This window comes from Alexandromys fortis, unplaced genomic scaffold (genome assembly GCF_014885135.2).
Source record: "Alexandromys fortis isolate MF-2015 unplaced genomic scaffold, M_Fortis_MF-2015_v1.1 scaffold_102, whole genome shotgun sequence".
Lineage (NCBI taxonomy): Eukaryota > Metazoa > Chordata > Mammalia > Rodentia > Cricetidae > Alexandromys > Alexandromys fortis.
The window spans coordinates 6,451,393-6,477,629 of record NW_026067984.1 but is presented as its reverse complement, the minus strand read 5'-3'; the positions used below and the strand labels follow the sequence as shown (position 1 = coordinate 6,477,629).

At 43.2% G+C, this 26,237-nt stretch overlaps 1 protein-coding gene across 4 annotated transcripts in view; it reads left to right on the top strand.

Annotated features, from left to right (window-relative positions):
- Dclk2 (doublecortin like kinase 2) overlaps positions 1-26,237 on the top strand; it is a 115,076-nt gene that overhangs the window by 82,248 nt on the left and 6,591 nt on the right. For 3 of the 4 annotated variants that reach the window (XR_007594734.1, XR_007594735.1, XM_050158814.1), the window contains exons 6-15: positions 3,508-3,580; positions 4,302-4,410; positions 6,164-6,221; positions 12,823-12,942; positions 13,131-13,277; positions 19,194-19,327; positions 19,656-19,733; positions 23,846-23,942; positions 24,480-24,560; positions 25,345-25,461. Coding sequence is in view for 2 of the 4 variants with exons in the window: in XM_050158814.1 (XP_050014771.1) it covers positions 3,508-3,580; positions 4,302-4,410; positions 6,164-6,221; positions 12,823-12,942; positions 13,131-13,277; positions 19,194-19,327; positions 19,656-19,733; positions 23,846-23,942; positions 24,480-24,560; positions 25,345-25,461 (1,014 nt within the window). In the remaining 2 variants the exon portion in view is untranslated. The remainder of the gene's footprint in view (positions 1-3,507; positions 3,581-4,301; positions 4,411-6,163; positions 6,222-12,822; positions 12,943-13,130; positions 13,278-19,193; positions 19,328-19,655; positions 19,734-23,845; positions 23,943-24,479; positions 24,561-25,344; positions 25,462-26,237) is intronic. The other variant, XM_050158815.1, reaches the window with a different exon arrangement.

The following is a 26,237-nucleotide window of genomic DNA, read 5'->3' as shown; positions in this document are numbered from 1 at the left end:
CTTCATCTTTGAACATAATTGATTTTGTTAGACAGAAACAGAAACAAAGAGGCAGATTAAGTAGTTTTGAAGACTTTGGTGCCCTAACAAAATAAATCATGGCATTGAATACCAGATGCTGTTTGTACATGGTGGTTACTCAGTTAGTTTGGTGAGTTTGGGGATAGTTCAGCCTCCTGGGCTGCAACCCATTAGGGCAGATGAGGGTTCACTGTGCAAACCAGTGTGTCCAAGTTAGAACTTTATTCGAATGTGTTCGTGTTCAATGCTCCTTTGGTCGTGAACACAGGACACTGGAAGCCCTTCATGTTAGTAACATTAGAAGTAACTGGGCGAAGTTAGACTTGGAGGTTGCTGCAGTGACAACCACGACACCCTGGATCCTAGGGAGTATGAAGTTCACAGTGAAGGCATGTGGTACCTCCAGTCTCTTACTCAAAAGCAGTAAGCCTGAATTACTCGACGGGCTCGCTCATGGACAGGTCAGAGTTCTAGCTGATTTTGACTGACTGCAGTCTATGGAGGTGTGCTCAGAGATGGGTGGGTTCAAGTCGGCACATTCCACACAGCCGTCAAGCTAGCCACTGTCTTGCTTCTTATTTACATACACAGTGGATTCTGTTTATCAACATTAACAAGCTACATATCTCAAATGAAGTGTGGATGTGGGTGATTCTTTTAGTAGGGACAGGGAAATGCAAAAAAATATTTGCAAAAGAAATAGAACTTTTAATAGTCATTGCGGCTTCCTGTGTTTTCATTCCTCTTTGTCTGTGTATCTCCAGACCACAGGGAATATTATGCCTTCTATAAATGTTCCTATTCAACTACCGCCCTTCTGCAGAGCATAATGAAAAACCAGCTGTTATGGTCCTGGAGAGCCAGGCATCATGGTGACTTTAATCCTAAACTGAGTGATTAGAAGGTATATTTTAGTGAGATCTTGCACAAAGTGACTCCCTCTCCTAGCCCTTCCACATTGACTTCAGGCTTTCAGGCCCTGACATGGCAGAGGCAGGCTTCAAGGAGTGTTTTTAACTGGGCTGTATGTCTCCTCATAGGATTGTCAGTCATGGTCAGGATTACCAATGGCCGCGTCTCTTCATCTGCATCCTTTGGCACAGCACAGTGTGTCGCTGTAGATCCGACTGAACAGAGAAGAAAGAAAGGAAAAGTTTAGATATTTTATGTCCTAGGCTCTTCATCCATGCCACAGTAAAATTATCCTCTTTAGTATTATTTTTATGGCTTTCTTTAAAAAAAATGAAAGCCTTGTTTCCAAGTAGAGGAATATATTGAATAAGTATAATAATAACTCCTCCTAACTCAATACAGGGATTTTGAAAAGCTTTAGCACTTAAAAAAAAAAATGTCAATATGAGAGTTGAAAAATGGTTGCTGTCCTTTGCTAAAAAAGCTACAATAAGGGTGATTCATGGAAGGTTCTTTTGGATGCACAGGAATCTAGCTGGCTCATGGTGCTCTTCCTCCACAGGGTGCCTCTGCCTTTCACACTCACTGCTTTCCCTTCTGGCACTTTTCGTTTGTCAGAGAACTGGCTTCCGCCACCTGTTTTATTTCCTGTTTTCTTTCCATGCTTTTTCCTACCCCAGACTCACAGTACAGAGCAGGTTTTCAAGGAACTGGGATAGGAGAGGAGAGGGGCTTTCTAAAATAAACAGTAAGGAAGTTACTAAGGTCCACAGGAACTCAGTGGATAAACACTGCAGGATTTGCAAGTATGTTTGGAAGTAAATGTGGGCTTTAGGGAGTCCTGATCTCAATCAGGACATTCAGAAAGAAAGGGACTTAGCAGAATGTTACCGCTTGCAGGAAAGCTGAGCATGGCTGGTCCTAACATCCCAGAAGTAGTATGGGGACCTGTGTCCTGAGTTCTGAGCGCTGGAGACAGATGACAGGTGTCCATTCCTGACCCAGCCTCTTTCTGGGCAATGAGATTTAGACGTGTGGTGCACAGGTCCCTGTCCCTGTTACTTCTTAGGTTTTGGTGACCCAGCTTCCAGTCTGTTTGTTCAGAGTCCTGGGAGTAATCAGCAGGGCTACTTTTATTTATCTTTGAGATTTAACTGCAGAAAAATTTCATTCTTTATTCCACCAAGAGTGAGGGTGTTGGGAATGGCAGTGCATATTTGTAATCCCAGCACTTAGGAGGTTTACACAAGGGTCAGGAGTTCAGTGTGAACATGGGCTACATGTACAGCAAGACACCTGTCACAAACACATAGAACCGGGCTGATAGTAGCTTAAGTTGGATCTTTTATTTCTGTGGCAATTTTCAGTTTAGGAAGGATTTTATTGGCGAGGGAATCAGCTTGGAATGAAGGATTTAACAAATTAAAAAACTGTTTACTAGAGAATCCTTAGCTGTGTGTTAGGCATTTGGAGGGAAAGCACTCCTAACTGTGGTTGAATTAATGTGCCACATCAGTGACTTTGCTCAGTGGTTTTACAGGGGTGAGCTAACGTCAGTTCTCTCAAGTTCAGACTGGGGTCTGCTGCTTTGCCTTTTGAGAGCGAAAGTTAGACTTGGGAAGTTTAAGTAACAAATAAATAAAGGAAATTATTTGAGTTACAGTTGTACTGGCTAGGAAGGGGAGACAGCCTATGGCCTAGATGCCAGGCTGAAGATCTGGGCTTATTTTGTTGGGAAAAAAAGACCCATTGGAGTTCTTGGATCCCTTAAATTCTCAAGAGGCCAGGTGAACCTGGTTGGGGGTGATCTGACCCCGGGGATAGCTGTAGGGAACAAAGTATGTTTTGTTGTTTGTTTTCTATTTATTTATTTATTTTGGTTTTTCAAGTCAGGGTTTCTCTGTAGCTTTGGAGCTATTGTAGACCAGCCTGGCCTTGAGTTTACAGAGATCCACCTGCCTCTGCCTCCTGAGTGCTGGGATTAAAGGTGTGCCTGGTGTTTGCATTTGTTTCTAAGCCTCCTCTTAGTCTCCTCTTTGAATTTGCTTTTAAACATCTCAACTTTTAGATATTTTCTTGTACAGTGCTATCAATTCTGGAGCCACTTTCAATTTCAGTGCCAAAATATAAATAAAATAGGACAAGACAAATAAAAAGGTTAAATCCTGAGAATCTGATTGTTCACCAATTATGTTTTGTTGTTTGAACTGGCGGGAGATTTAATCTAACTATTAGAATTCTCTGTGGTGCTGACACTTACATTTGCACTAATTTTTGTGTCTGCTTAGCTGTGATATCGTAAAGCATGGCTTATTTTGTTGAAGTCAAAAGTAGCACAGTTAATTTTAAAAAGTAGTACAGTATGAATTTTTGTGATGTTAAATGTGAATTGAGACTGTATCTATGAAATAAAGTTATTAATGTGTTATTTTGTATAAAGGGAAAAAGGAAATTCTGTATCATTTCTGGTATCAGTCGACATTGCATAAATACCGTCTTATCACATAAGAACTAGGGAGCTAATGATTTGTAAGTGTATCCTCATAATCAATGGTTATTTTCTTCTTCTCGCAGATTTCTGCTCAGGGCAGATCATCTTCCAATGTGAACGGTGGACCTGAACTTGAACGCTGCATGAGCCCTGAAGGTGCTTCTCAATCTGATCAATACCTTTATAAAGGGAAATCATCTGCCTGAACCTGGTGGTCATCTTAATCCCACCTTGCCACATTCTTACTAAATAGGACACGATGTGTCCACCTGATAGCCCAGTTAGTTTTAGGTGTTGAGGGTGGAGTCACCTGAGGGCGTGTAGTGTCTCTTTGCTATAAACCACGTTATCCCTGTTTCAGATCTGAGACCTGGGCTCACTGTCTTGTGCTCTCAATTCCTAGGTATTTCTCCATTCTCTCAGTTAGATGAACACAAATATGTTCTGCTTTGCCTGGAAGTGGTCTGATCTTAACTCACAGCCTAGCACACTTTTTCTGAGAAGGCTTTGAGCCAGGAATTGGCCTCAACACAGTGTCTTACTTTGATAGGACTTCCTTTGCTAGAACCAAAGACTCTCAAGAGTACTCCTCAGGTAGAATCCAGCCTTCTCTTGCCTAAGGGAGGAGTTGTGAAGAGGTTAGGTTAGACTTCCCTAACTGGAATTTCAGGGTTTGCTAGGCTGCTTATTCATTGTAACCAACAAGGTCAAAAGGAAACTGGTGACTCAGGCATTCTATTTAGGAAACATGCTGAGGAATTTTCTTTAGTTTCGCTATAGACCTATAAATAATTGCATTGCCTTGCATTATTTCCCAAGTAAGTAGGAATCGATATGAGAGAAATTTCCTTCTGACTCTGTTTATCCTTGGTTGCAGGTGTGAATGGGAACAGGTGCTCTGAGTCCTTCACCCTTCTGGAGAAATACAGAATCGGGAAGGTCATTGGCGATGGCAACTTTGCAGTAGTTAAAGAGTGTATGGACAGGTGAGTGGCTGCGATTTGTTCCCCCAGAGATACAGTTTTCCCTCTGGAGTTTATTCTTAAATTACTGAATTGTTTTAGTTAGGGTTTCTATTGATGTGAAGATGACCACGGAAACTCTTATAAGGGAAGCATTTAAGCGAGGGGCCTCACAGTTTCAGAGGTTCAGTCCTTGATCGTCAAGGTGGAGAGCGTGACAGCATGCAGGCAGATGTGCTGCAGCTCAGCAGCACCTGACTGCATCCTGACTCAGAGGCAACGGGAAGACAACGGACTCACCGGGCAGTGTCCTGAGCACAAGCCACCTCAAAGCTCCCTATGAGTTTATAGGGAGTAACATTCAAACTAACACATGAAAGGCCTTTCTGGGAAATGTCTCTTTTCCCTTTCCTAAAATAATCTGCCCTTGGGATTAGTCTTTTGGTTGGTCCCAAGCAGTTTATTTGCAGTTATATACATAAAATTGTTTTGTATGCATGTGGTCTAAAGGATGCTCAGAACATTCAGAACTCACCCACCGCCTAGAGAAAAAGTGAGGAGGAAAATGAGCCACTGGAAGAAGAAAACCTTCTGTAAGGCCCACATCGGGCTTTGCTCCATGCACTGTGTTACTTCATCGGACCTCCACAGCAGTGCTGAACTAGACCCACAGCTCTGGATAAACAAGCCACGACTGAGAGATCAGAAGGAACCAATTCTGCTTGTTCTTGGCCTTCTAAAACAATATGAAAGTCATGGTGGATGCACAATGAACACTATCCTACGTGCTTCGAACGGCTGTTTTATAGTTATGGCAGGTTTTCTAGAAGGTCCTGATAATTGCAGTTAGTCCATCCTATTGGATCTTCAATGATGGTTTACTTTCCCTTATATATTGCTATGTAAGAAAACCCCTGTTTTTTGAAGCCTTTTACAGAGCTCTGGTGCACAGATTGCTCCCCAAGAAAACAATGAGGCATTTAAATGTACTTCCAAGGACCTGATAGAAATGTGGTTTATAACATGAGGGGAGGAATTTTTTTTTAAAGATTTATTTCTTATGTATACAGTGTTCTGTCTGTCTGTATCCTTGCTGGCCAGAAGAGGGCACCAGATCTCATTACAGATGGCTGTGAGCCACCATGTGGTTGCTGGGAATTGAACTCAGGTCCTCTGGAAGAGCAGTCAGTGCTCTTAACCTCTGAGCCATCTCTCCAGCCCAAGGGGAGGGATTTTTTTTTTACTTCTTTTCCAGGCTGGGCCTCATCCCTGTGTACTTTGGCAGAAAGATCTGCAGATGAGAAAGCGCATGTTTTCTGAATACTTTCTAAGAATACTGTGATCGCCTCTGTTAAACTGTTTATATTTGAGTAATTTTTTGGCCTGTTTAAATTTAAGTATGCTAATATCGAGTAACAAATAGTATTGGATTAAGATTTAAGATTTTTGTGTCAAGTAAATGATTTCTTCAGTGACAGGTGGGGTCTCATAGGGTGAGAATAATCTAGCGCCAGATCTTGCTGAAGGTGTTGAGTAAAAAGTAAGGACTAAAAGCGCAAAGACTGCAGTTTTCAACTGCAAATAATGAAAATAATGTAAAAGATTTAATTAGCCTGGCTTTGTTTTTTTCTTTTCTTTTTTGGGACTTCCTTCCTCCTCTGACCCCTCTCCATACTGTGTGTCTAAGAGTCAGAAGTGTCAGTGCTGGAGAGGGAGTTGGGAAGGAAGGTTTATTCTGATTTACAGTGCTAATGGTCCTCACTGTGATCATTCCTAGGTCCACTGGAAAAGAGTTTGCTTTAAAGATCATAGACAAGGCCAAATGCTGTGGAAAGGTACAGTATGTGCAACTGCTACGTAGAAAGAATGTGGGGGTTCACGGAGAGGGGGGTGTTTACGTGGGGACCTGAGGCCTTTGTGGAGGGAGATTTCCTATCAGTGACAGCAAGGGAAGGAATAGTGTTCACCCTGTTGTTCCCAGCAACTTTAACTCTCAGATGGTAAGTTTATTGATCTTGGTTATACCTATAAAAACATAAAATGCTCTTTTCTGGGAGATTCCTCATCTCAAATCCAGCAACATTTAAAAGGCTAGAACTGAGGGTCATTAAATGTTACCTACTTTCATGCTAAGAGTTGGCCTTCCAGCTTCAGGAAGCTGGCAGAAATCAAGGTTCCCATACCAGAGACAAAAGGCTCCCAGGTGCTGCCCAGGGCCCAGTCGGATGCTATGTTCATGGGCTTGTATTAGGCCAGAGGAGCCCCAAGCTTGAACACCTCTAGTCTTATGAGGCAGCTGCTATTGGCTAGAGGAAAACCTTGGTTTCCTTATCAAGGACAGGAATGGTCTGGCCTTGTCCCTTGTGCATGAAGTGACTCCTTCAGGCCCAAGAGCCCATTTCTCTCTGTCCTACTCTGAGACTGCGGTAGGAAGGATTGACTGATGATGGTAAATAGGCAGACGCTGCCAGCCTGTGGTGTTCCTCTGTGGTAGCCGGTCTCTTACAGGAAAAGACTGTGGCACTGTAGTCTAACACCAGGTGGAGCTGCTGACTGAAACAAGTCTGAAATAAGCTGTGGGCTCAAGTACACAATGGATTTTGAAGACTTAGTGCTTCTTAAAAAAATCAAAATATAAAAAGAAGTACCTCAATAATGTTTTTTTTCTGTGTTACTACATGGTAGACTATTGTAAATATAATGGACTGTTACACTTTTAAGTCAATTTTTCCTGTTTGTCATATTTCTTAGTGTGACCATTAGACACTTTAGAATTGTGTATTTGGATTGTAATCCTGTTGGAAAGTTACTCTAGGGCAGGAGTATATAAAGTCAATCCTGCCTTTATTTCCTGCAGTGTGACCCTTGACAAATGTTATAGTCATCTGTGTCTCTGTTTGTTCTTCCTCTGAATATGTTGACTGATAGTGTGTACGACACAAGGCAGTGGTTGGTGGGGTCGGGGAATGGAAAACACGTACAAAGCGCCAGTGTGTGTAGAAAGAACTGACATGTGTTACTGTCAACATTGTTAGCATGCCAGAAGACTTTGGAATTTATAATTGTAGGGTGATGTGGTAGTACTGACTTTACATTGTGAAACTGCTAAAACAAAGCAAAAACAAAACAACTCCTAGATCTAGTGGACATTTATGAAACTATGTAATATCAACCGAAAATTTAAAATAGGGTTAAGGAAGTTTTAGAAAAATCTACCTAGTAGACAGATTTTTCATTTATTATTTTCTCTTGTCATTGTCAACAAAGCAAAGGTGTAAGATGGCCCTTTTCTGCATGTTTACTCCTGTCTGATCTTAACGTGCTTTTGCATATCCTTTAAACACTTTAATGTTCATTTTCTTTGTCTGTGTGTATGTGTATATGTTGTGTTATGTGTTTTGTAAAGTGTTTATGTACATGTATGTGTGTGTATGTGTACATATCCCAAGGATAGCTTCCCTAAATCAGTCTTCTTCCATTATTTGGGTCTTGGGTTGGGCAGCAACCACTCTTACCCGCTGAGCCATCTCTTGCTGGCCCTTTTTGTTTACAATTCTAATGGTTTTATTAATTCTCAAATGTAGTTATCTCTATATGTGGCTGTTAGTCTTTCCATTTTTGAGGCAGTTAAGCACAGTGTGTCATGATATAGCCCCTGTTCTATAAGACTATTACATTTTCTTTAAAAATATTAAGGATAATGGTTAAGATGTAAGCAGCTATTTTCATTGTTAAAGATAATTGCATGCAAGAATTTAATCTGATACAGTGACTGCCTAGACACATGGGAATAGGCCACGTCTCATTAATGAATATGGTTCTATTTTTGTAGCTCATGATCTTATGTTTCTCTGAATTTTTTACATTTTACATATTTGACCAATAAATTCCATATCAACACTGTATAAAATTATAATTAAAAACTTTATGCTGCACATAAGTTGATTTTTTCCACTGTGAAATTATGTTTTTAATAAAATTAGCATAATATTTTTACAAAATTTTAGGGGATCTTCTAGCCACTATTATGGGGAACATTGGTCTCCTCTGCTTTGTGAGTTTTAGGCGGAAAACTCGTATGTTGAAAATAATCATCAATTTGGGAATATAGGGACTTTTCATAGTCGTAACTCAAAACACTTAGACCAGCTGGGCAGAGGAGGAAGCAAAGATTTGTGTTAAATAGTTTCCTTGCAGATCAACAGAGGCAAAGTCCTGACTTGAATTTGGGTGCAGCCTGTACTTCGGCCAATCTGCCGTGCACCTCTGTGTCTCAATTAGGGAAATACCTCATTCATTCTTGTCTTCTGTTTCTTCTTCTAATATACATGAACATCATTAGATTAAATTATTCACTCACTTGAATCTTGGTGTGTGCCCTCTGTGTAAGACACAATGCTGGGAGTAGGTACCTCACCGCAGGAATAATAACAATTCTTCTGAGTAGGATGTGAGCACCAGGAACGCTTACAGAAGAGGGATTGACATACAGTGAGGATGCCACGGAGCGAGATGCATTTGGGGAGAATGGCGAGATGGCTCAGTGGGTTAAAGTGTCTCCCATGCAGCCGGAGGTCCTAAATTCAATGCCCAGAAGTCATGGAAAGGCAGGTCATGTAGCTCATGCAATCCCATGGGATCTGCAATTCCAGTGTTCTTAAAGAGGGATGGGAGCAGAGACAAGAGAGTCTCTGGAAGTTCATGGGCCAGCTAGCCTGGCATACAGAGCAGAGACCTTTCTCAAACAAGGTGAAGGTGACGATGGCCTGAAGTTGTCCTCTGACCCCTACATGAGTGCTGTGGCCTGTACACACCTTCTGCATCCACACATACATGCCCATCATATCGCTATACAGAAGAAACATTTGCTCTGGTCTTGCAATTGTGGCACGATTTCAGCCGGCCATGATGAAAGGAAAACCTGCCAGGTAGTCAGAAGGGACTGAACGAAGGCCCAGAGGCTCAGAGTGCACTGGGTTCCTGTAAGCAGATCTTTGAAGCCCTGCCTTGTGACTCGATTGACAGACGTGGAAGGCTTTGGTATCGTGTTAGGATTCATCCTCTTCTGTCCTAAGATCCCCTCATCCTAAATGAGCATTGGCTGAATCTCCATAGTAAAGAAGCCCTGAATTGTTCTCTCCTTACCTTATAGATGCTTTGCATTCATTATCTGCATATTATGAACCCAGATAGGACATAAACCCAAAAGTATATTATGCTAGTTTTGAGCTGTTCGAGTAAATCAACAGAAATTATCCTCTCACAGTTCTGGTGGCTAGAAATCAGGAATCTGAAACTTACTCTGGGGCTCCTGGGGAGAATGTGCTTCTGGCCTCTGAGCACGTTGTGGTGACTGACAGTCTTGGGCTTTTACTGCTGCTCCTACATCTGTGTGAATTCTCCTTCCTCTTTCTTAGAAGGCTGCTGTGACTCATCTGGGTTAATCCAGGGCTGTCTTTACATTTCTGAATGCCTTTTCCAAATACGGTTATATTTATAAAACCTGGGGATTAGGACTTGATGCATTTGAGTGACTACTGTTTTAATTCCTCTACAAACTCATATACCGGAAACCACACACAGTGATTTGAACACACTGTCTTCTTGGTATTGTCCTTGGTATGTTATCCTCATCAGTCTAGCTGTGAACTGTGAAGCCACTGGTGGGTGATGTTTGGAGTGCCTTTCTAACAATGCTGTTTGCTGGGAAGTGAGGTGCCTACCTCTAGGACGTTTAAGTTTAGGTACTCCAGACCAGCTCACAAACAGAAGACGGTAGCAGGAGAGCTATGGTTGTCTGAAGTGTGGAGGGAGGGTGGTGACAGCCCAGGAGCGCGTCACTTAGCTCAAGGGCAGGGGGAGGCTCCTCACAGGCAGATGAGTATTGTCAGCCTGGTTCACATGGTACTTGTGTTCTGTGCAGAGAGGGTTTGAAAAAAACATATTGTGGAGAACAGAGTCAAATCTGCTGTGGATTCCTCAGGCACTGGGGAGAGAAAATCGCATAGCTTTATATTAGTACTTTGTTTAGCTTTCCGTGGTAGGTTTAAAAGGATTGTTTCTTTATAGACAGGAATAGAAAGCCGTGGAGAAACAGAGGAACAGGTTCTACATCCCAGTAGAAATATTTACTCTGTGCTTAGATAGGACTGTTGTCAAGAACGGGCAATAAGTTAATATGGCTTATATAAGGATAACTTATATGGAGCATGTCCCAATACTCGCTCAGTGTTTGAACTTAACACTGCCACTAAGTAGCCTTCTAACACAGCTGAGAGAGGTTCCACAGTGGACTGTTTGAGTGCCTTTTGTTGAAAATAATAGTCATTTTGGGAAGGGGTCTCAGTATGTGATAGTGAATTTTAACTCCATACAAAGAGCTTCCTGACACTGCTGACATGGACTGCTGTACATTTATAAATTGGCGTCCTAAACCGCCCCTGAGCGTGAGTTTATAGACCCTCCTAACAGTGGAGAAAATGGGCAGGAGGAAATGGCAGGGTTGGGGATGGGAGCCAAGATTTATTTAGTTTTAAAACAAGCCTATTTTACTTTAGTGGTGGTAACTGCTCTTGTTTTCGCATGGTGTAGAGTGAGTCAAATTCCCACCATCTGAAACCTTCACTTGAGGGTGTAAAAAAGGTGTGGAGGGTCTTCTGTATCTTCCTTGTGTGACCTCTGTGGCTGCTTTCTGGGGTTGGGGTCCCAGAGTTCTTGCTGTTAATAGTAACTGCCCAGCCATGGCTTATTAGGATTTGAGACTTAGTACTTTTCCAAGGAGATTTGGAGTGTTGAGTCCTTCACCACCCAAAAAGCCTTTCCAGTCCTCTTCCATGGAAGGGGTGCAGAGTTTTTCTCCTCATATAAAGTTGGTGTGGCTCTTCATCGCCATCGAAGATATGGTGCTACTGTTTGTTCCTATCTTTTCAACAAAATAATTCCCTCACTTTTAAAGCTGTCATTTTCACTTTGAAAAGTTCCAGCTTTAAAATTTCACTCAGGGGTTCCCTTTTAAAAGTGGTGATGCCCAGTACAAGAGATGTGAACTTGGAGGCATGAATACTAGGCTTACCTCCCCAACTCTAAGGACTGAAATGTCAGAACGTTACACAAGAGCTTTGCTCCGTGCCTGGCAACTAGCGAGTCGTTTTCCGGTTGATTTTTCCATTTGGCATTTGCTATCCTTTGCCGACACATATCCCGCCCGTGACTTCTTGGATCGGCATAGTACATTCAGTGCTCAAGAATATCAACCCAGCATGTGCAGGAGTTTGCAGTAGATTTTGTTCTCTGCATGGCATTTGTTCATTTCTTATAATTTATTCCTCCAGCTATCGTCAGGAGGTATTTAAATTAGAGTAAAAACATAAACACATGTATGCACCAAAGATATAGGAAAACCAGAAATGGTGTCTGAAACTAGGTATAAAGTGCCAAGTCGGAACACCAGATCTGGCTCTGAGAGTCATGGTAAAGGGCAAATCCAGCAACCACATGCCAGAACACACACACACACACACACACACACACACTCCTACGTAGATGTGCATATGCATGCATAGGGATGATAAATGATGATCTGTCTTCTATATAGAAGTCTTATTTCAGCATTTAGAATGTTGAAGAGAGCAGTCTGCAAATTTTATTGAGCGTTTTCTAAATTCAAATGGATTTGTCATTGAAGTTTGTGAGGATCCACACGTGCAGCGTGTAGAACAGAATGGTCACTGTGTAACTTGTGGATAATTTCTTAATTCTGTAAGTGAGCATTTTACTACAGAGCAGTTCTCGTCGACATCACTCAGCTGAGCAACACTGAGGTAGTGTTTTCATGGCAGAGCCGGTTACAGTTAAAATGAGCTGTGTGGCCCAGTGCCTTCCAGATTTCTGAAATACGAAGTGTAAGGAACACCCATCTGGTGAATGACTTCATACCCACTCATAGAAGAAGAAAGCTTATTTTTCATGAATTTTAGCATAAAATTAAAATTTATTTGGGTCACAGCCAAACATTTTAACCTGAGAGCTTTTCTGCCAAATTTTCTAATATGCCTAGTTATTTTTGCATGGAATACTGAAATTAGAAAGTGGTTCTGGTCTTGCTGACTTTGAGAAGGCACAGTGCCGTGTGGACTCTGTCTTTAGTGTCATTGCTTAGAATGGAGTCATACACTGTATGTGTCAGTTCGGTAACAATGAGCCCTTCTGGGCACACTCAGATGGCAGTTTCTTAAGGGTCTTGGCAAAGAGATACCCATTAGTGGCCTGTCTCATCCCTGGGGGGACCAAGTAAGCAGGTTTGGTTGTCCTGTGTCAGGAGACATGCTACTGTTGGCGTCAGAAATGAAGACTATGGTCTAGTGCCCTTCAGGCTATGGTTCAAAGCTGAAGGTTCTGTTGTTTTTGATGTCTACCTCCATGTCCTTTGTTTGACAGGAACATCTGATTGAGAATGAAGTGTCAATACTGCGCCGAGTGAAACACCCCAACATCATCATGTTGGTTGAGGAGATGGAAACGCCAACTGAGCTCTTTCTAGTGATGGAACTCGTCAAAGTAAGAAGGCAGACAGGTTTCATTGGCGTCCATCTCAGGGCTTGAACTAGTCAGAAAGTATCCTACAGCCGACACATGGGTTTCACGGGTGGCCCTTCCTTCACCTACTCTAAACTGCTTTGACCCCCTTCTTATCTCACTGGACTGGACTGTTGACATTTCCTTACATCTCCGTTTCTGTCCTACAGGGTGGAGATCTCTTTGATGCAATTACTTCTTCAACCAAGTACACAGAGAGAGATGGCAGTGCCATGGTGTACAACCTGGCCAATGCCCTCAGGTACCTGCATGGCCACAGCATCGTACACAGAGACATCAAGCCTGAGAACCTTCTGGTGAGTTCAGAATCTCTGCTGTTTCGTTTTCAACTCAGGCTTCTGCCCTTTTAAAATGATCTCCATGTTGTGAAAACCATAACACATGAAAAATGACATTAGAGTGTAAGCCAGTATCACAGTAATGAACAGAACACTGGAGGGAAGCAAGAAAAATAAGCAAGTTCAAGCTGACTGAGTTTTGAATGCGCCCATAAAATCCTAATGTTTTCTTTTTGTATGTGCATTTTGTTTTCCAGACATTAGAAAATACATTTTCATTTATTTTTGATTCATGTTATGATAATGGAATATATGGCATAATTAATGTGTAAAGAGAAAATGTTTTGGATTTGTAAGTCCCATAGACTGGAGGTCATAATCCTTCTCTCCCTAACATCTTGACAGTGCCAAGCAGATACACTGTAAATGTGTGGAGTAATACCTGGTGGTGACTCTCGGTTACTCAGGTAGCCAGAAGTTGAATAAAAATCATTGTAACTAACCTCAGGCACCACACAAATGATGGTTAAAAGGGATATGTTGCAGTCACCTCAAGATCTGCACAGGATTTCCCATGGCTGAACCGCCGGCAGAAGCTGACTTCCTTTTTTCCTTTTAAAATTTAAAAATATTTATTTTTGCTAACCCAGACTGTCAAGTTCTCATTTGGTAATGCGATCTGCTCATATCTTGTTCATCTGGAAGACTAACTAGCCCTCCTCCTTCCCCTCCTCTCCCTTCCCGTCCCCTCCCTTGCCCTCTTTGAAGGAAACAGTTTATTTCCCATCATCTTTCCGTTTTGTTTAAGTTTCTGCAACAGAACAGCTATGACTGCTCAGTGGTTGTTCCTCCCCACTCAGTAGCTAGGCAGCAGGAGCTGCAAACAGTCCTCTGTGGTTGGCTGGCGCCCCAGTCCTCTGTGGAGACTTCTAGACAGGTGCAGAGGTACCTGCAGAGCAGTCTGCCACCTCGGGCTGCACAGCAGTGAGGTCAGGAGTTGGCACAGCCCATTTGTCTTGGCGCTCCTCTTAGTCACAACCTCTCAGCCGCTTCCTTCCTTCCCTTTCCAGCTCTTCAGGACTTCGGTCAGGCATGCCCTTGCCCAGATGCTCTTGGGAGGTAGTACCATTGTGGAGAACTCCCTGTACTGTCACCTAGCACCATAGTAGTTCCACGGAGCGGGCTCCTCTGTTGTGTGTGGCAGCAGCATCTCCATAGCGTGGGCATCTGCTACACAGAGCATGGCAGGAAGATGGCATGAGATTGTGAGAGAGGCCAGCAATCAGTTCCGGACTATGACTCCTCCAGGCTGCCTGGATCTGCTTAGCAAAGGACCCAGGCACGATGTAGCTAACAGTAGAAGCGCTCTGGTAGCAGCAGGAAATGCCAGCGCAGCCTGCCAGCTAGCTTTCCTGTGGGAGATGACTCTGATCTGCACAGGATTTCCCATGGCTGAACCGCCGGCAGAAGCTGTCCCTCTTTAGTTTAACATAACACCACCAGATTTCTTCTGTAGCCTTGCAGTGCTCCTGGAAAAACCAGGATTGCTGTTGTTGACATACACTCTCACTGCAAAGAATTTAAGAACATTTTCCTCATCCATTTCAGGACAGTTTTCCCTTTACAAGGAAAACTAGGAACAATGCTATATGGACCCCTCCCTGGTATCACAAAAAGGCAGAATTCTTTTCTTACTGGCTTCTGCCTTGAGGTCTTTACATAGGTTTACCACCCACAAAACCCTGATCTGAAATTAGGAAGCATTAAAAAATGTACTTTGAAAGTTAGGCATGGTGGCAAATATCTGTAATATAGTGAGTTTGAGGCCAGCCTGGACTGCCAAGTGAGATTCTGTCTCAAAAACAAAGGAGACTTTCTGTGTGCCAACATGTCACCAAGAGGAAAATTCCATACCATGAGGTGTCATTTCATACACAAAATAATGTAAAATACTGCATGAATTTATTATCTTCCAGCTATGTTTTTAAAGTATATGTAAAACATAAGTGAATTTTGTGGTTGGTGTTGGAGCCCATCCCCTAAATCCTCAGTAGGTTATACTCTAGGATCTGAGACATTGCTTCTGAGCGTTACTGTTTGAGATTGTGACGTGCAATATTTTCAAGGCTGATCCTGACCTCTGAATTCTGGCATTGAGATCACCCTGTCTTAGCTTCCTGAGAGGCTAGGACTGTAGGTGTGAGTACCGCCATCCTTGGTCCCAGACATTTGTGTGTGTCCAGGGTGCTAAGGATTTAACCCAAGGCCTGGCTTATGCTAGGAAGCACTCTATCACGGAGCTATACCGCCGCCACTCAGTCTCAAAATTCGAATACTGCCTCAAGTTATTCAGTGTGTGGATAATGTGTAACACTGATGTCTCCAACCTCTGTCTCAGAGATAATCAGGAAATCTAATTGGAGTTTTTCTTCTGCTCTATATGTGTTTTTTCTCCTAAATCTGCGTTGGGGCCTGGTGGTGCCCACAGGGGATGGCGATGGTTAGAGCTAATGGTTGGTGTAGCCAGGCTGTGGGGTCAGACTCCAGAAATGGTAGCATACACATGTCCGAGCAGCATGTGTGCCAGCATGGAAAACCAGATCACTTGGCATCGGCCCGAGGAGAAAGTGTCGTTGATGCACTAAAAGCAAATGCCCCGCATGTCTCTCGCTCTCTTCCTCTCTGAGAACTAATTCAGTTCTTAGGCAGCAGGGCATCTGACACCTGATTTGCACCCCGTTCTCTGGCAGCACTGTCATAACTTAGAGCCCTGCCAGGGCAGATGTATGGGTTGTGTGTCAGGGAGCATGGAGGTGGCCGTTAGTGCTGTGAGTTACAGCCCAGGGGTGCCCTGCCATAGTTAACTGTGGGAGACTAGTGATAAATTCAGGGTTTCCAGGAGTTCTGGGAACGGGAGAGAAGAGGTGTGGTTTCTCATAGTTGATGTCCGTCTAAATCATTGCGCTGGATCATTGCGCTGGCATTTTATTTAGAGAGCATAAGGGATTCACTTTGAATGCGGGACCTGTATTTCTCACATTTTTTAGCTTTGCACTCTGGCAGCCATTTGACAGAGCAGCTCTCAGTGTGAGCTGGGCCATTGAGCATGGCAGGGCTGGGGTTTCACAGTTGTTTAAATTCATTCAAACTCTGCACATGAGGCTGCCTGGGTTTTGGCATTGCTTACAGAACCCATTGCATGGTGGTTTAGTGTGAAGATGAGGGGTCCTGGCCGCAAAGCCTGCTTGGTAGCTTAAGCTGAGTTCCACCTGCCTCAGTTTCCTTGTCTGAAAAATGCAGGTAGCAGTTCTTTTTCTGTTTGGCCAGTGTGGTCCCCATTCCAAGTCTAATGGTGTGCTTGAGAGAATATTTAAATCTGCGAAGTTCCCGAGGCTATCAGTAACTGCCAGGAAGCTTTGGGATCTGGTATTCTTCATTTGTCTCTTTGTGACAGTCATTTCCCCTCCTTCTCTCCTTCCCTTCCAGGCCATGTGCAGGCTAGGCAAGCTCTCCACCTCTGAGCTCTGCCCCAGCTCTACAGTCAAATTCATAAAGCAGTGTCTCTCTGCCATATAGATACACAGTGCTGTTTAATTTTCCTTATAGAGTCAAAGAGAATCTCCTGCTAAGATGGAAAGGTTATTCATATTTTATGTATTTTCTTCTGCATTGGGAGGAGATGATTCAGATAAATCATTGTTATTTCCCACTTCTCTGTCCAAGTCATACTTTGTTTTCATGTTTAACCATGAGTACCACTTGTCCAGACAGCTCGGCAGATAGAGGCTACTCACTCCTTTTCTGTCTGTACGTGTCTGACTCTGAGTTCTGTGGGGGATGTGGAAATGTGGCTTCTGGGACTGTCTGACAACAGCCTCCCAGCACCCCTAGGCGTTTCTAAATGGAGTATTTAAAATAAACAACACAGTTTTATAAAAACAGCACCTAATGAGTTGTAAAAATAAAATAACAGTGACATTAGTGAAACTTTGACTCATGATATAGACATTTAGGAAATCATGCTTATAAGTATTCTTATCACTACAGTTTCTTAGGGAATTTGGTTCTAATGTTTGGGTTTCAGTAAATGCACCATAAATCCTAACTCCAATTATATTAGATTGTTCTCACTAATGTTTACATTAAACACTCTGGGTGGAAAGCTGTCCTATGTGGTGTGACTAAGAATCTCGACTCTGTGGCTTCAAGATAGATCATTTATATATTATAGTAATGTTTCTGCTGTGTTGTGGGGTTCACACAGAGGGATAAATACTTCAGAGGGGCTCAAAATCATCATGGTTACTCCTTTGACTCTCTAAAGTCATGAAGCTGTGCATGAGCGGTATGCCAACACGAAATATACCTCCATAGCATGGGAGAAACTGTTTGTCCCAAAGGAAGAAATGCTCTGTAGCAGAGGTAGCCAAGCAGGAAAGGGAGGTGGGCCATCAGGGGCCTTCAGAATGCCTGTAAGGCTTAGACACATGTCTGTTGATGACTACCTAAGCCAGTCCACTCAGTGGATGCTTCTGTTAACTGCTATGTTGAGGAAACAGCATTTTCTAAATATCTCCCCTTCCAGAGTTTATCGTGGTTGAAATGAAAGTCCAGTTCAGTAGTAAAACACGAGGAAAAACACATAGTCTAAAATATATAAGAATGAGACTTATATATTGATTTGGTCTGTGCAGTTATTTTTTGTTGAAATTTGGATCTTTCAAATGGACATATAAGAGACAGCATATACTGGCCTGTTTTGGATTATGCAGCCAATCCCAAGTTAACTATGTATATGCCCACTGACTTCCGAAACTGGCTACTTGTAATATTTCTAGGCTTTTATATCTTAAGGAAGGTTATCTTGACTATAAGGTAAATCTTTCTCAATTATGTGGCCATTGTAAACACATGGATATGTACAAAAGTATAAGAAATATCAAGAAGGAAGTTAAAGTAATTCAGTACTGCTCAAAGCGAGCCCTGTTAAGGCTGGGGAATTGGAGTTCATGTACAGTTCTAACTTTGAAAAACTATATAATATGATCAATAACTCTCATGGTAAATATTTATTACCATGAAAATTTATTACCATAAAATATTAGCTACATGTCATTTTATTATGAGTATGTACCATAATTTATTTAACTACCAGTTAGTTAGCCGATTGGTTGACTCTGTGTTTAAAAATTATAAATGCAGACATTAAGAGATATGTATAATGTTTGGGTCTTTCTGTTCCCTTTGAATAGATTTAGTTGTAGATTTATTGGGCAAAGTTCCTGTTTTTCTGTTCCTTTCGAATAGATTCTTAGTTGTAGGTTTATTGGGCAAAGTTCCTGTTTAGATTCATGCTGATTTCAATTCCAAAGTGCATTTTCATTTTAAGCTTCTGAGTTTTTTTCAAGTAATATTTATATTTTAGGTTCAGGGTTTATCTGTGGTAGGGCTACTGTTAGCATAACTAGACAACTGAGTTCAACCCTCACCACCAAACATAGGGCCAAAATAAAGCACATAATACTCCGATTTCACCAGCTTCCCAGAAGACAAGTCAGCAACCTCTGAAGAAACATGCAAGCCTCTTAAATAAATGCCCCTTCTTTGTCCACTCCAGGATTTTAAGAACGACATTAAGCACTAAATGCAGGTCAGTTCCTTTCCTTCTGGCTTTGGGGCCTTGTCTTGCCACATCAGCAGCCCTTAGTACCTGGCTGCTTCTGTAAGCAAGTGCAGGGTTTGTCAGAATCTGCAAAGACAGAAAATAGCATTGTTCCAATTTCACACAGTTGAATAAAAATCTCTGAAGAGTTATCTCGACCCTTTAAATCTATGATACTCTTACCAGAACTTTCTTCAGGTGTTACCTGCCTCGATCCTCTCACAGTTGTTGTAGGGGGGAAAAAAGTGATTGTTGGTTTGTTTTTGTTTCAGGTGTGCGAATATCCGGATGGGACCAAGTCTTTGAAACTGGGAGACTTTGGACTGGCAACAGTGGTTGAAGGCCCTTTGTACACAGTCTGTGGCACACCAACTTACGTGGCCCCAGAAATCATTGCTGAAACAGGGTGAGGACTTTGACATGAGTGACAAGGCACATAAGTTGTCCTTGCTGCTTTGCGCTCTGTGTGTCCTGTGAAGAGAGCCTGGGAAGCAGAGAGACGTGTGACATAAACCATGACCTTAATGTTAAAGAATAGCTTGTTCTTATCTGGCCAAGAGCCCTAGGCCTGTACTTCTGTCCTTTGGTCAGTGTTGGGGGTGGGGGACAGTGGTCACTGTGGTTAGATTGAGAGGAAACAGATGGCTTTTTCAGAGGACAGCTCCTATGTGACAGTAACAGACACCGTACCTCAGCAGATCTGCCATTACGTACTCTCCCTCACTGTTTTCCAGTTATGGCCTGAAGGTGGATGTTTGGGCAGCTGGCGTGATTACATACATACTTCTCTGTGGATTCCCACCATTCCGGAGGTAATTATATTTGAATTATAAATTCTTAGACACTTAACTCCTGGCAGAAAGGACTGTAAGCTTGTGAATAAAATTCACAAATAAAATTCACAGCTGAAAACGATATAAATACACCTTTTGCTTTTTATCTTAATTTGTAGCCTACTAATGCAAACTCATGTTTTTCCTTTGGTGTTTTGGGGTGTGTGTGTGTGTGTGTGTGTGTATGTGTAAATTGTGCTTGAAAACAGGGATCATGCCTACATACTCTGCCTCTGAGCTGTTCCTAGCCTGACCATATTTCAAATATGAGGTCTTTGCTTTGAGTGTGAACCTCTGAGTTATTTGGCTGCTCTTTATGAAGTCTATACCTAACACAGACTCTAGACTTTGCAGCTTCTCGTTATAAAGAAGGGGGCAATTAAAGATTTCTGAGTAGAAACCAGAATCACAGGTGTCCTTCTTTAAGTCCTTGGTGTAGGTATTTTACTTAATTTGAGAGCGGTGTTTTAAACTACTTGATTTTTTTATATAAAATTTCTAAAGCACTCAACTTGCCTCTTGCGAAACCAGAAACTCTTTATGGTAGTTCTAGTCACACACGTAGCATTTATTACCTGAGAAATAGAGTTACAGAAAGCCTCGGCATCAGCTGGCCTGGAAACAAACAGCTGACACTTGGGAACTACTTGCTGACCTGGTGGGAACAGAGGTGAATGCAGGCATGCTTCAGGCTGGCTAGCCCAGTCATCAGTCCAGGGCTGAGCCAGCCACATTGGCTGCAGCTCTTTCGATCTGTTTCAGCACCTGCTTGGGCAGGTTCGGGCTTTGAAGCAGAGCTACATCTGCTAGTGCAGGGTTGTTTTTCTGCCCTTCATTTGTGCCCTCCCCTCACTCCGTCTGGTGAGTAGCTACCTCCGGTGAGCCAGGAAATGCACAAGCATCGTCCTTGATGCTGCTGCGGTTTAGTCCATTTCAGCTGCTGTAAGAAACTTCCGCAAACTATGTGGTTTACTAACAGTGGAAGCTTATTCTCACAGTGCTGGAGGCCAGGAGGTTCAAGACCAAAGCAGGCTTGGTGTCTGGCAAGGACCTACCTCCTGATCCATGTGCAGACATCTTTGTGCAAATTCACACAGCAGAAGGGAAAAGGTGACCTCTAGGAACTTCTTACTGTCTTACCTTTTTTGTAAATGATGTTGTGGTTTGAGTTCAAGGCTTCATGCTAGGCAAGCACTCTACCACTGAAGGATATCCTCTCTAGGGACCTTCACAGGAACACTACAGTTGTTTTCATGAAGGCTTCTGCCCTCACTACTCTGGCTGTGTCCCCAAAGCCCACCTCCTAATGCCGTCCAGGTGAGGATTAGGGTTCCCCATTAGGAGTTTTGAGGCATACGCCATAGAGTTTAAGTGTTGTATTGGATCAGCAAATGAAAATAGTTTATCCTATTTCTCCTAACATTTGTCAAGAAAACTTCCTGGAAAAAGAAAGTTTAGATTTTTTTTTCTTTAAATTCTCACATCTTCAGTTTGAGTTCGACAGTGCTTTAATTGATAATTGCTGTGAGCAGACCACACAGAAATGTTAGTCTACTCTTAAAGAGCTGGTATAGAGACGTGGAGCATAGAATAATGACCAAACCAAATGATTGGGTGTCTGTGGCTGATTCAGTGCTGGCTACGCATAGAATACATGGGAAGAAATTAACTAAAGGACCGCTATGTAAGGCAGAAATGAGGGGAGCTAGGCAAATGTAGAAGGATGGTGTGTTTTTGTTAACGTGTGATATCTGGACCAGTTAACATGGAGTTCCTCTTCATGATTCTTTTATTCAAGTTGATATCAAAGAAACGGGATTTGAGGGAATCAGAATTAGGGAACGTATGCTCACAACTCCCTCTAGTGTTTATAGTTTCTGATGCAGCCAGGGAGAGTTGTATCTTTATTGTTGTGAGAGTGGGTTCACAAAGACTGGTTTTCAGAGACATCCCAAAGTTTCCTGAGGAAGAATACACTAGAGCTGCTGACTAGAGCATCTGTAAAGTTGTTCCCAGATTCTTGAACATTCCCTCTTAGCCTTCACCTCACCCCGGTTCTCTCTGTCATTCTTTCATATCGGGTGCTGCTTGTGAAATAACTTACCTACATTATCATGGTGTCCTTTTTGAACCTTTTGTCATCTGTCACTGAAAGAGGGACTGCCTTCTTAATCGACTGTTCTACACTCGCAGCTCCTTCATCTATGGGATACAGCGTCTTAGAATAGAAAAGCAGCCCAAAGCAGCTTCACCAGACCTTGCGGTGCAAATGTAGTAATGAACCCCGTGTGGATTTGGACAGAGCAGCTGTTTGTACCTGACTACCACACATGACGGACTGTCTGCAGGGGCTGCTCCTCTACTGGGTACATCGCTCTGGTGGTTGATAGCATTGCTCCTCGGGCCAGATTCTAACTGTTTAGCACTCTACAGTCCTTTTTGCTGAGTTCAGCTGTATTGCTTGAGTCCTTGGACACTGTACATGGCTGTTGCAGATGGATTCCAGCTTTTAGCTCTGTATTGGCTAAATGGTCAAGTCAACATAAGCTACCCCAGGAAAAACCAGGGGAGGTGACTGGAATAATAGGAACAGTTTTGAGAGTAGGTTTTTTGTCTTCTTCCAACGCTGTCTGGTGTGCTCTATAACTGTAAAATCCCACTATGTTCCTCAGTGTGGTTTTCACTCATTTTATGGAGCCCTGAACTGATCGCAGCAGGGCAAAGGAGAGAGACCATTGTGTGTGTGCACTCACTTCCCCGGTGAGCAGTGATGACCTTTGGCCTTCAGTGTGAACCGGCAGGTGTCTCACAAGTGCTTCCCTTGACTATAACAGGCAGTCGTGCCATGAGACAGACCTAGCTATTGTTCTAGGTACCACCCTAAGTGATTTGTTTCTAAGGACTTCATGCTTTGTGCCCTTCGAGAAGGTGGAAACCCAAACCCTAAAAGCATGGCAGAGAAATTCTAAGAAATTTGCACTTTTTCCAGGTGATTCTGACTTGTCCTCCTGAATTTTAAATTTAATGTTAACAGCATATTCTAAGTTTTCTGTTGGGGCCTATGGTGAAGCAAGAAAGCTAAGCATGCTTCCTGTTTCTACTCCTGTCTTCACCACATGTGGGGACACCCCACATCCAAAATCCTTCCCTCCAGTGTGGTCACTGGCACCTTCCATCAACTGTTGAGTGCCAGCATTTATTAGACACCATGTGTTTGCGGAAGGGCCAAGCCGCACGGGTTGAAAGACCCCACTTGAGAACATCCAGGGTGCTTTGCCTTGACTGAGAAAGCCTAACTAGTGTCTCTGAATATGTTCTTTCTGAGACCGAGCACAAAGACAGTTGAATTGTGGTAGGGAACAAATTAATGTCATTTTTAAAACCTAGATTCTGAACTCCATCTGATTTTCAATAATCTTGGTGTTTTATTGAATAAGTGGAAAAAGAAAGGTTTAGTGGAGGCTGCTTTTTTACTGTTAGAGGCATGAGCAATGACAAAACTGCCATCTTTTTCCAAGGGTTTCCATTATTTGTAATTTCTGGTTGTATTGTAATATATATGCATGTATGGATGCATGTGTATAAAGATCTCCTTTATATACATACATATATATATATATCTTATGTGTGTAGAGGAGATATACAGTGTATACACACACACGCACGCACACACACACACACTAGTTTTTCTTCCGGAGATGAGCCCTGGCTATGCTACTTTGGTTGATTTTGAACCTCTGGGCTCAAGTGATAATATTGCTTCAGCTCTCCAAGTATCTGGTACTGCGGGGACATGCCCCAACACCTGGTTTTCATTTTAACCATTTATATGCACACTTTGTGGGGCATTGAGTACCATTTGCACCATCCGCTGCTGGAACTTTTCCGTCTTTTTAAACTGGAACTCGGCTTGGGTTCCCAGGCCTAGGAAGGGTCCTTTGGCTCGTTGTCTAGAAGGAAAAGTCTGCTGTCATCATGCAGCTATGATACACAGCTGAGCAATGAGACACCCAAGCCAAGTGCAACAGGACTTCTTCCTGTTGCTCAGACTCTTAGTGACCCTATTCTTTTTTCTATTTCCTTCTCACTAGTGAGAACAACCTCCAGGAAGATCTCTTCGACCAGATCTTGGCTGGGAAACTCGAGTTTCCAGCCCCCTACTGGGACAACATTACAGATTCCGCCAAGGTACTGTATAGGGCTCTTCCTGTGTACACTGCGGGGCCTTGCATGTGGAGCTGAGCAGCCCCAGCTCGGGGCTCCAGAAACTTGACTTTTAATGTGTGGTCTTTTTGTAAGTTTGATCTACAGTATATATAGTCTCTGAAGTCTCTAACTAGATTACTCTTCTAATCTCTATAAACATTGCCTTTTTAAAAAGAACTGAATGTTGGGTACTCAGCAGAATGTGAGAATGAATTAATAAGTTAAGTGATGAAAGGGAAAATATTGCAATATTCTACTGTGGAGTGAAGATAAAGACCGGAAGTCTTAAGAGAGCCAGTCTTAGTTCCTGCAGATTCAAGGGAGACTTCTCGTGTACTGTGCTGACATTGGCAGTAGGTCTGTGCCATGTCTCAGATCATTCAGAGTGTGGGGAGCTGGCTCCGTGCTCCAGTGGCTGAGCTATGTTAGCTTTTGATTCTGTATTTATGCTGGAATTACCCTCTTTCTCCTCTGTGGTCTTCTTCCCCTTCCCTTTCTTCCCCTTTCTCCCCTTTCTAGGAATTAATTAGTCAAATGCTTCAGGTAAATGTTGAAGCTCGCTGCACTGCAGGAGAAATTCTGAGTCACCCCTGGGTGTCTGTAAGTACCCACATTCCAGGGAATGAATGAATTTGTGTTGTGTGGTCAGCATGCTTCCTTGCCATGTGTTTTGCACGGACGTAGATGAGCATTTAACTTCTATAGCAGATGAAATGTCTGTTTTAATGATTATGCAGCTGAGGGAAGGTGACTGGTACCAGAGCCCCCCCACCCCCCATCTGTGTCCGTCTTTCTGTGGTCTGGAAGGAGAAGACAGTCTCTTCCAGAGGTGGCAGAGATGTGGTGCTCATCACATGTCCCCTCAGGGCAAACATGGTGAACTTGAGGGCAACTCATTTGTGCCTTGAGCATGTAGCATGGTCTCAAGAAATGGGTCAAACATTAGGCTCAAGGCACATTCCCTCTTCAGCCTGCCATGTAACCGGAGCAAGGCATTTAATCAAATTCTTGATTAAAATAATACACTGTTAGTTTTTATATTTCCATGGGACGACTTGTGTTAGATTTGCACTGGAAGAGGAATGCCATTGTTGACTGCTTCAAAGGTGGAGGAGATGGCATAATATCTCTCTGAAGGCTTGAGGCGCATTGCCACGTGGAGTAACAGTACAGGATTTTGTGTGTCTCTGCCACACTGAGGATGGAGCTCTGTACAGGGGCAACAATTACTTTCAAAAGAACTGAACTCCCGTTCTTACTAAGAGGAGCCTGTTCAGGAAGACAGCCTTAGGTTGATGGTGGGGGGAGGGTGGTAGCTGTTGAAGAACAGTTGGAGTGTTAAGGATCCAGCGTCAACTCTATTTGGGTTTCTCCCCCTCTGTAGGATGACGCATCCCAGGAGAATAATATGCAAGCTGAGGTCACAGGTAAACTAAAACAGCACTTTAATAATGCGCTCCCCAAACAGAACAGCACCACCACGGGGGTCTCTGTTATCATGGTAAGTGGGACACAGAGCTCTGCCTGGGGAGTTGGGGGCATCTGACCTGGCTGCTCAGCGGGAGTTGTTGTCTGAGCTAGGTAGTTGGGGTTCTGCTCATGGAAGCTGGTGTCTTCCATGTTCCTGTTTTCATGGGAGGATGGACTGGCATGTGAAGGGTGCTTTCGAGGACTCCTGGACTCCGCATGGCAGGGCAGAGGCTGGTAGGTGGCAGGGAAGCCACAGTGGTAGGTGGTGCAAGGGAGCTCCCGGATATGGGGCTTCCAGGGTGTGGCTTCCCCCTCATACCTGCTTTACATCTAGGGAGAAATCACCAGCCAGCCCTGGCAGGATGCATGCACCCTGCAAGGCAGTAAGGCCCTGCTTCCTCCAGGCTTATGACCCAATTTTTGTACTTCTTCCAAAATACTTAAGGCCACATATCTAAGCATTTAAGCACAGAAAATGAAAAGTAACATTAAGGGAAAACAAAAGAAAATATAGGAAAGAAAAATAAAACACAAGCGAGGTCATTAATTTCAGCTCTGGCTGCCGAGGCTTGAGCTGTTGAGAAGTAGGGCTGGGAGTGGCTCTGAGCATCTCCCACCTGCTGCTCAGCTAGGGCATCTCCAGCAGCAGCCCTGCTGTCCTCCTACCCGCTCACAGCAGACAGCAGGGCCAGGGGCATAGACACCAGAGTCACCCTCTCCGGAGGGGCTGGTGCCTGCAGTGGGCCTTCTCAGCAGAACAGCCTCTTGCCACCCGGGGAAAGGTTCTCTGTATTCCCACACTACAGG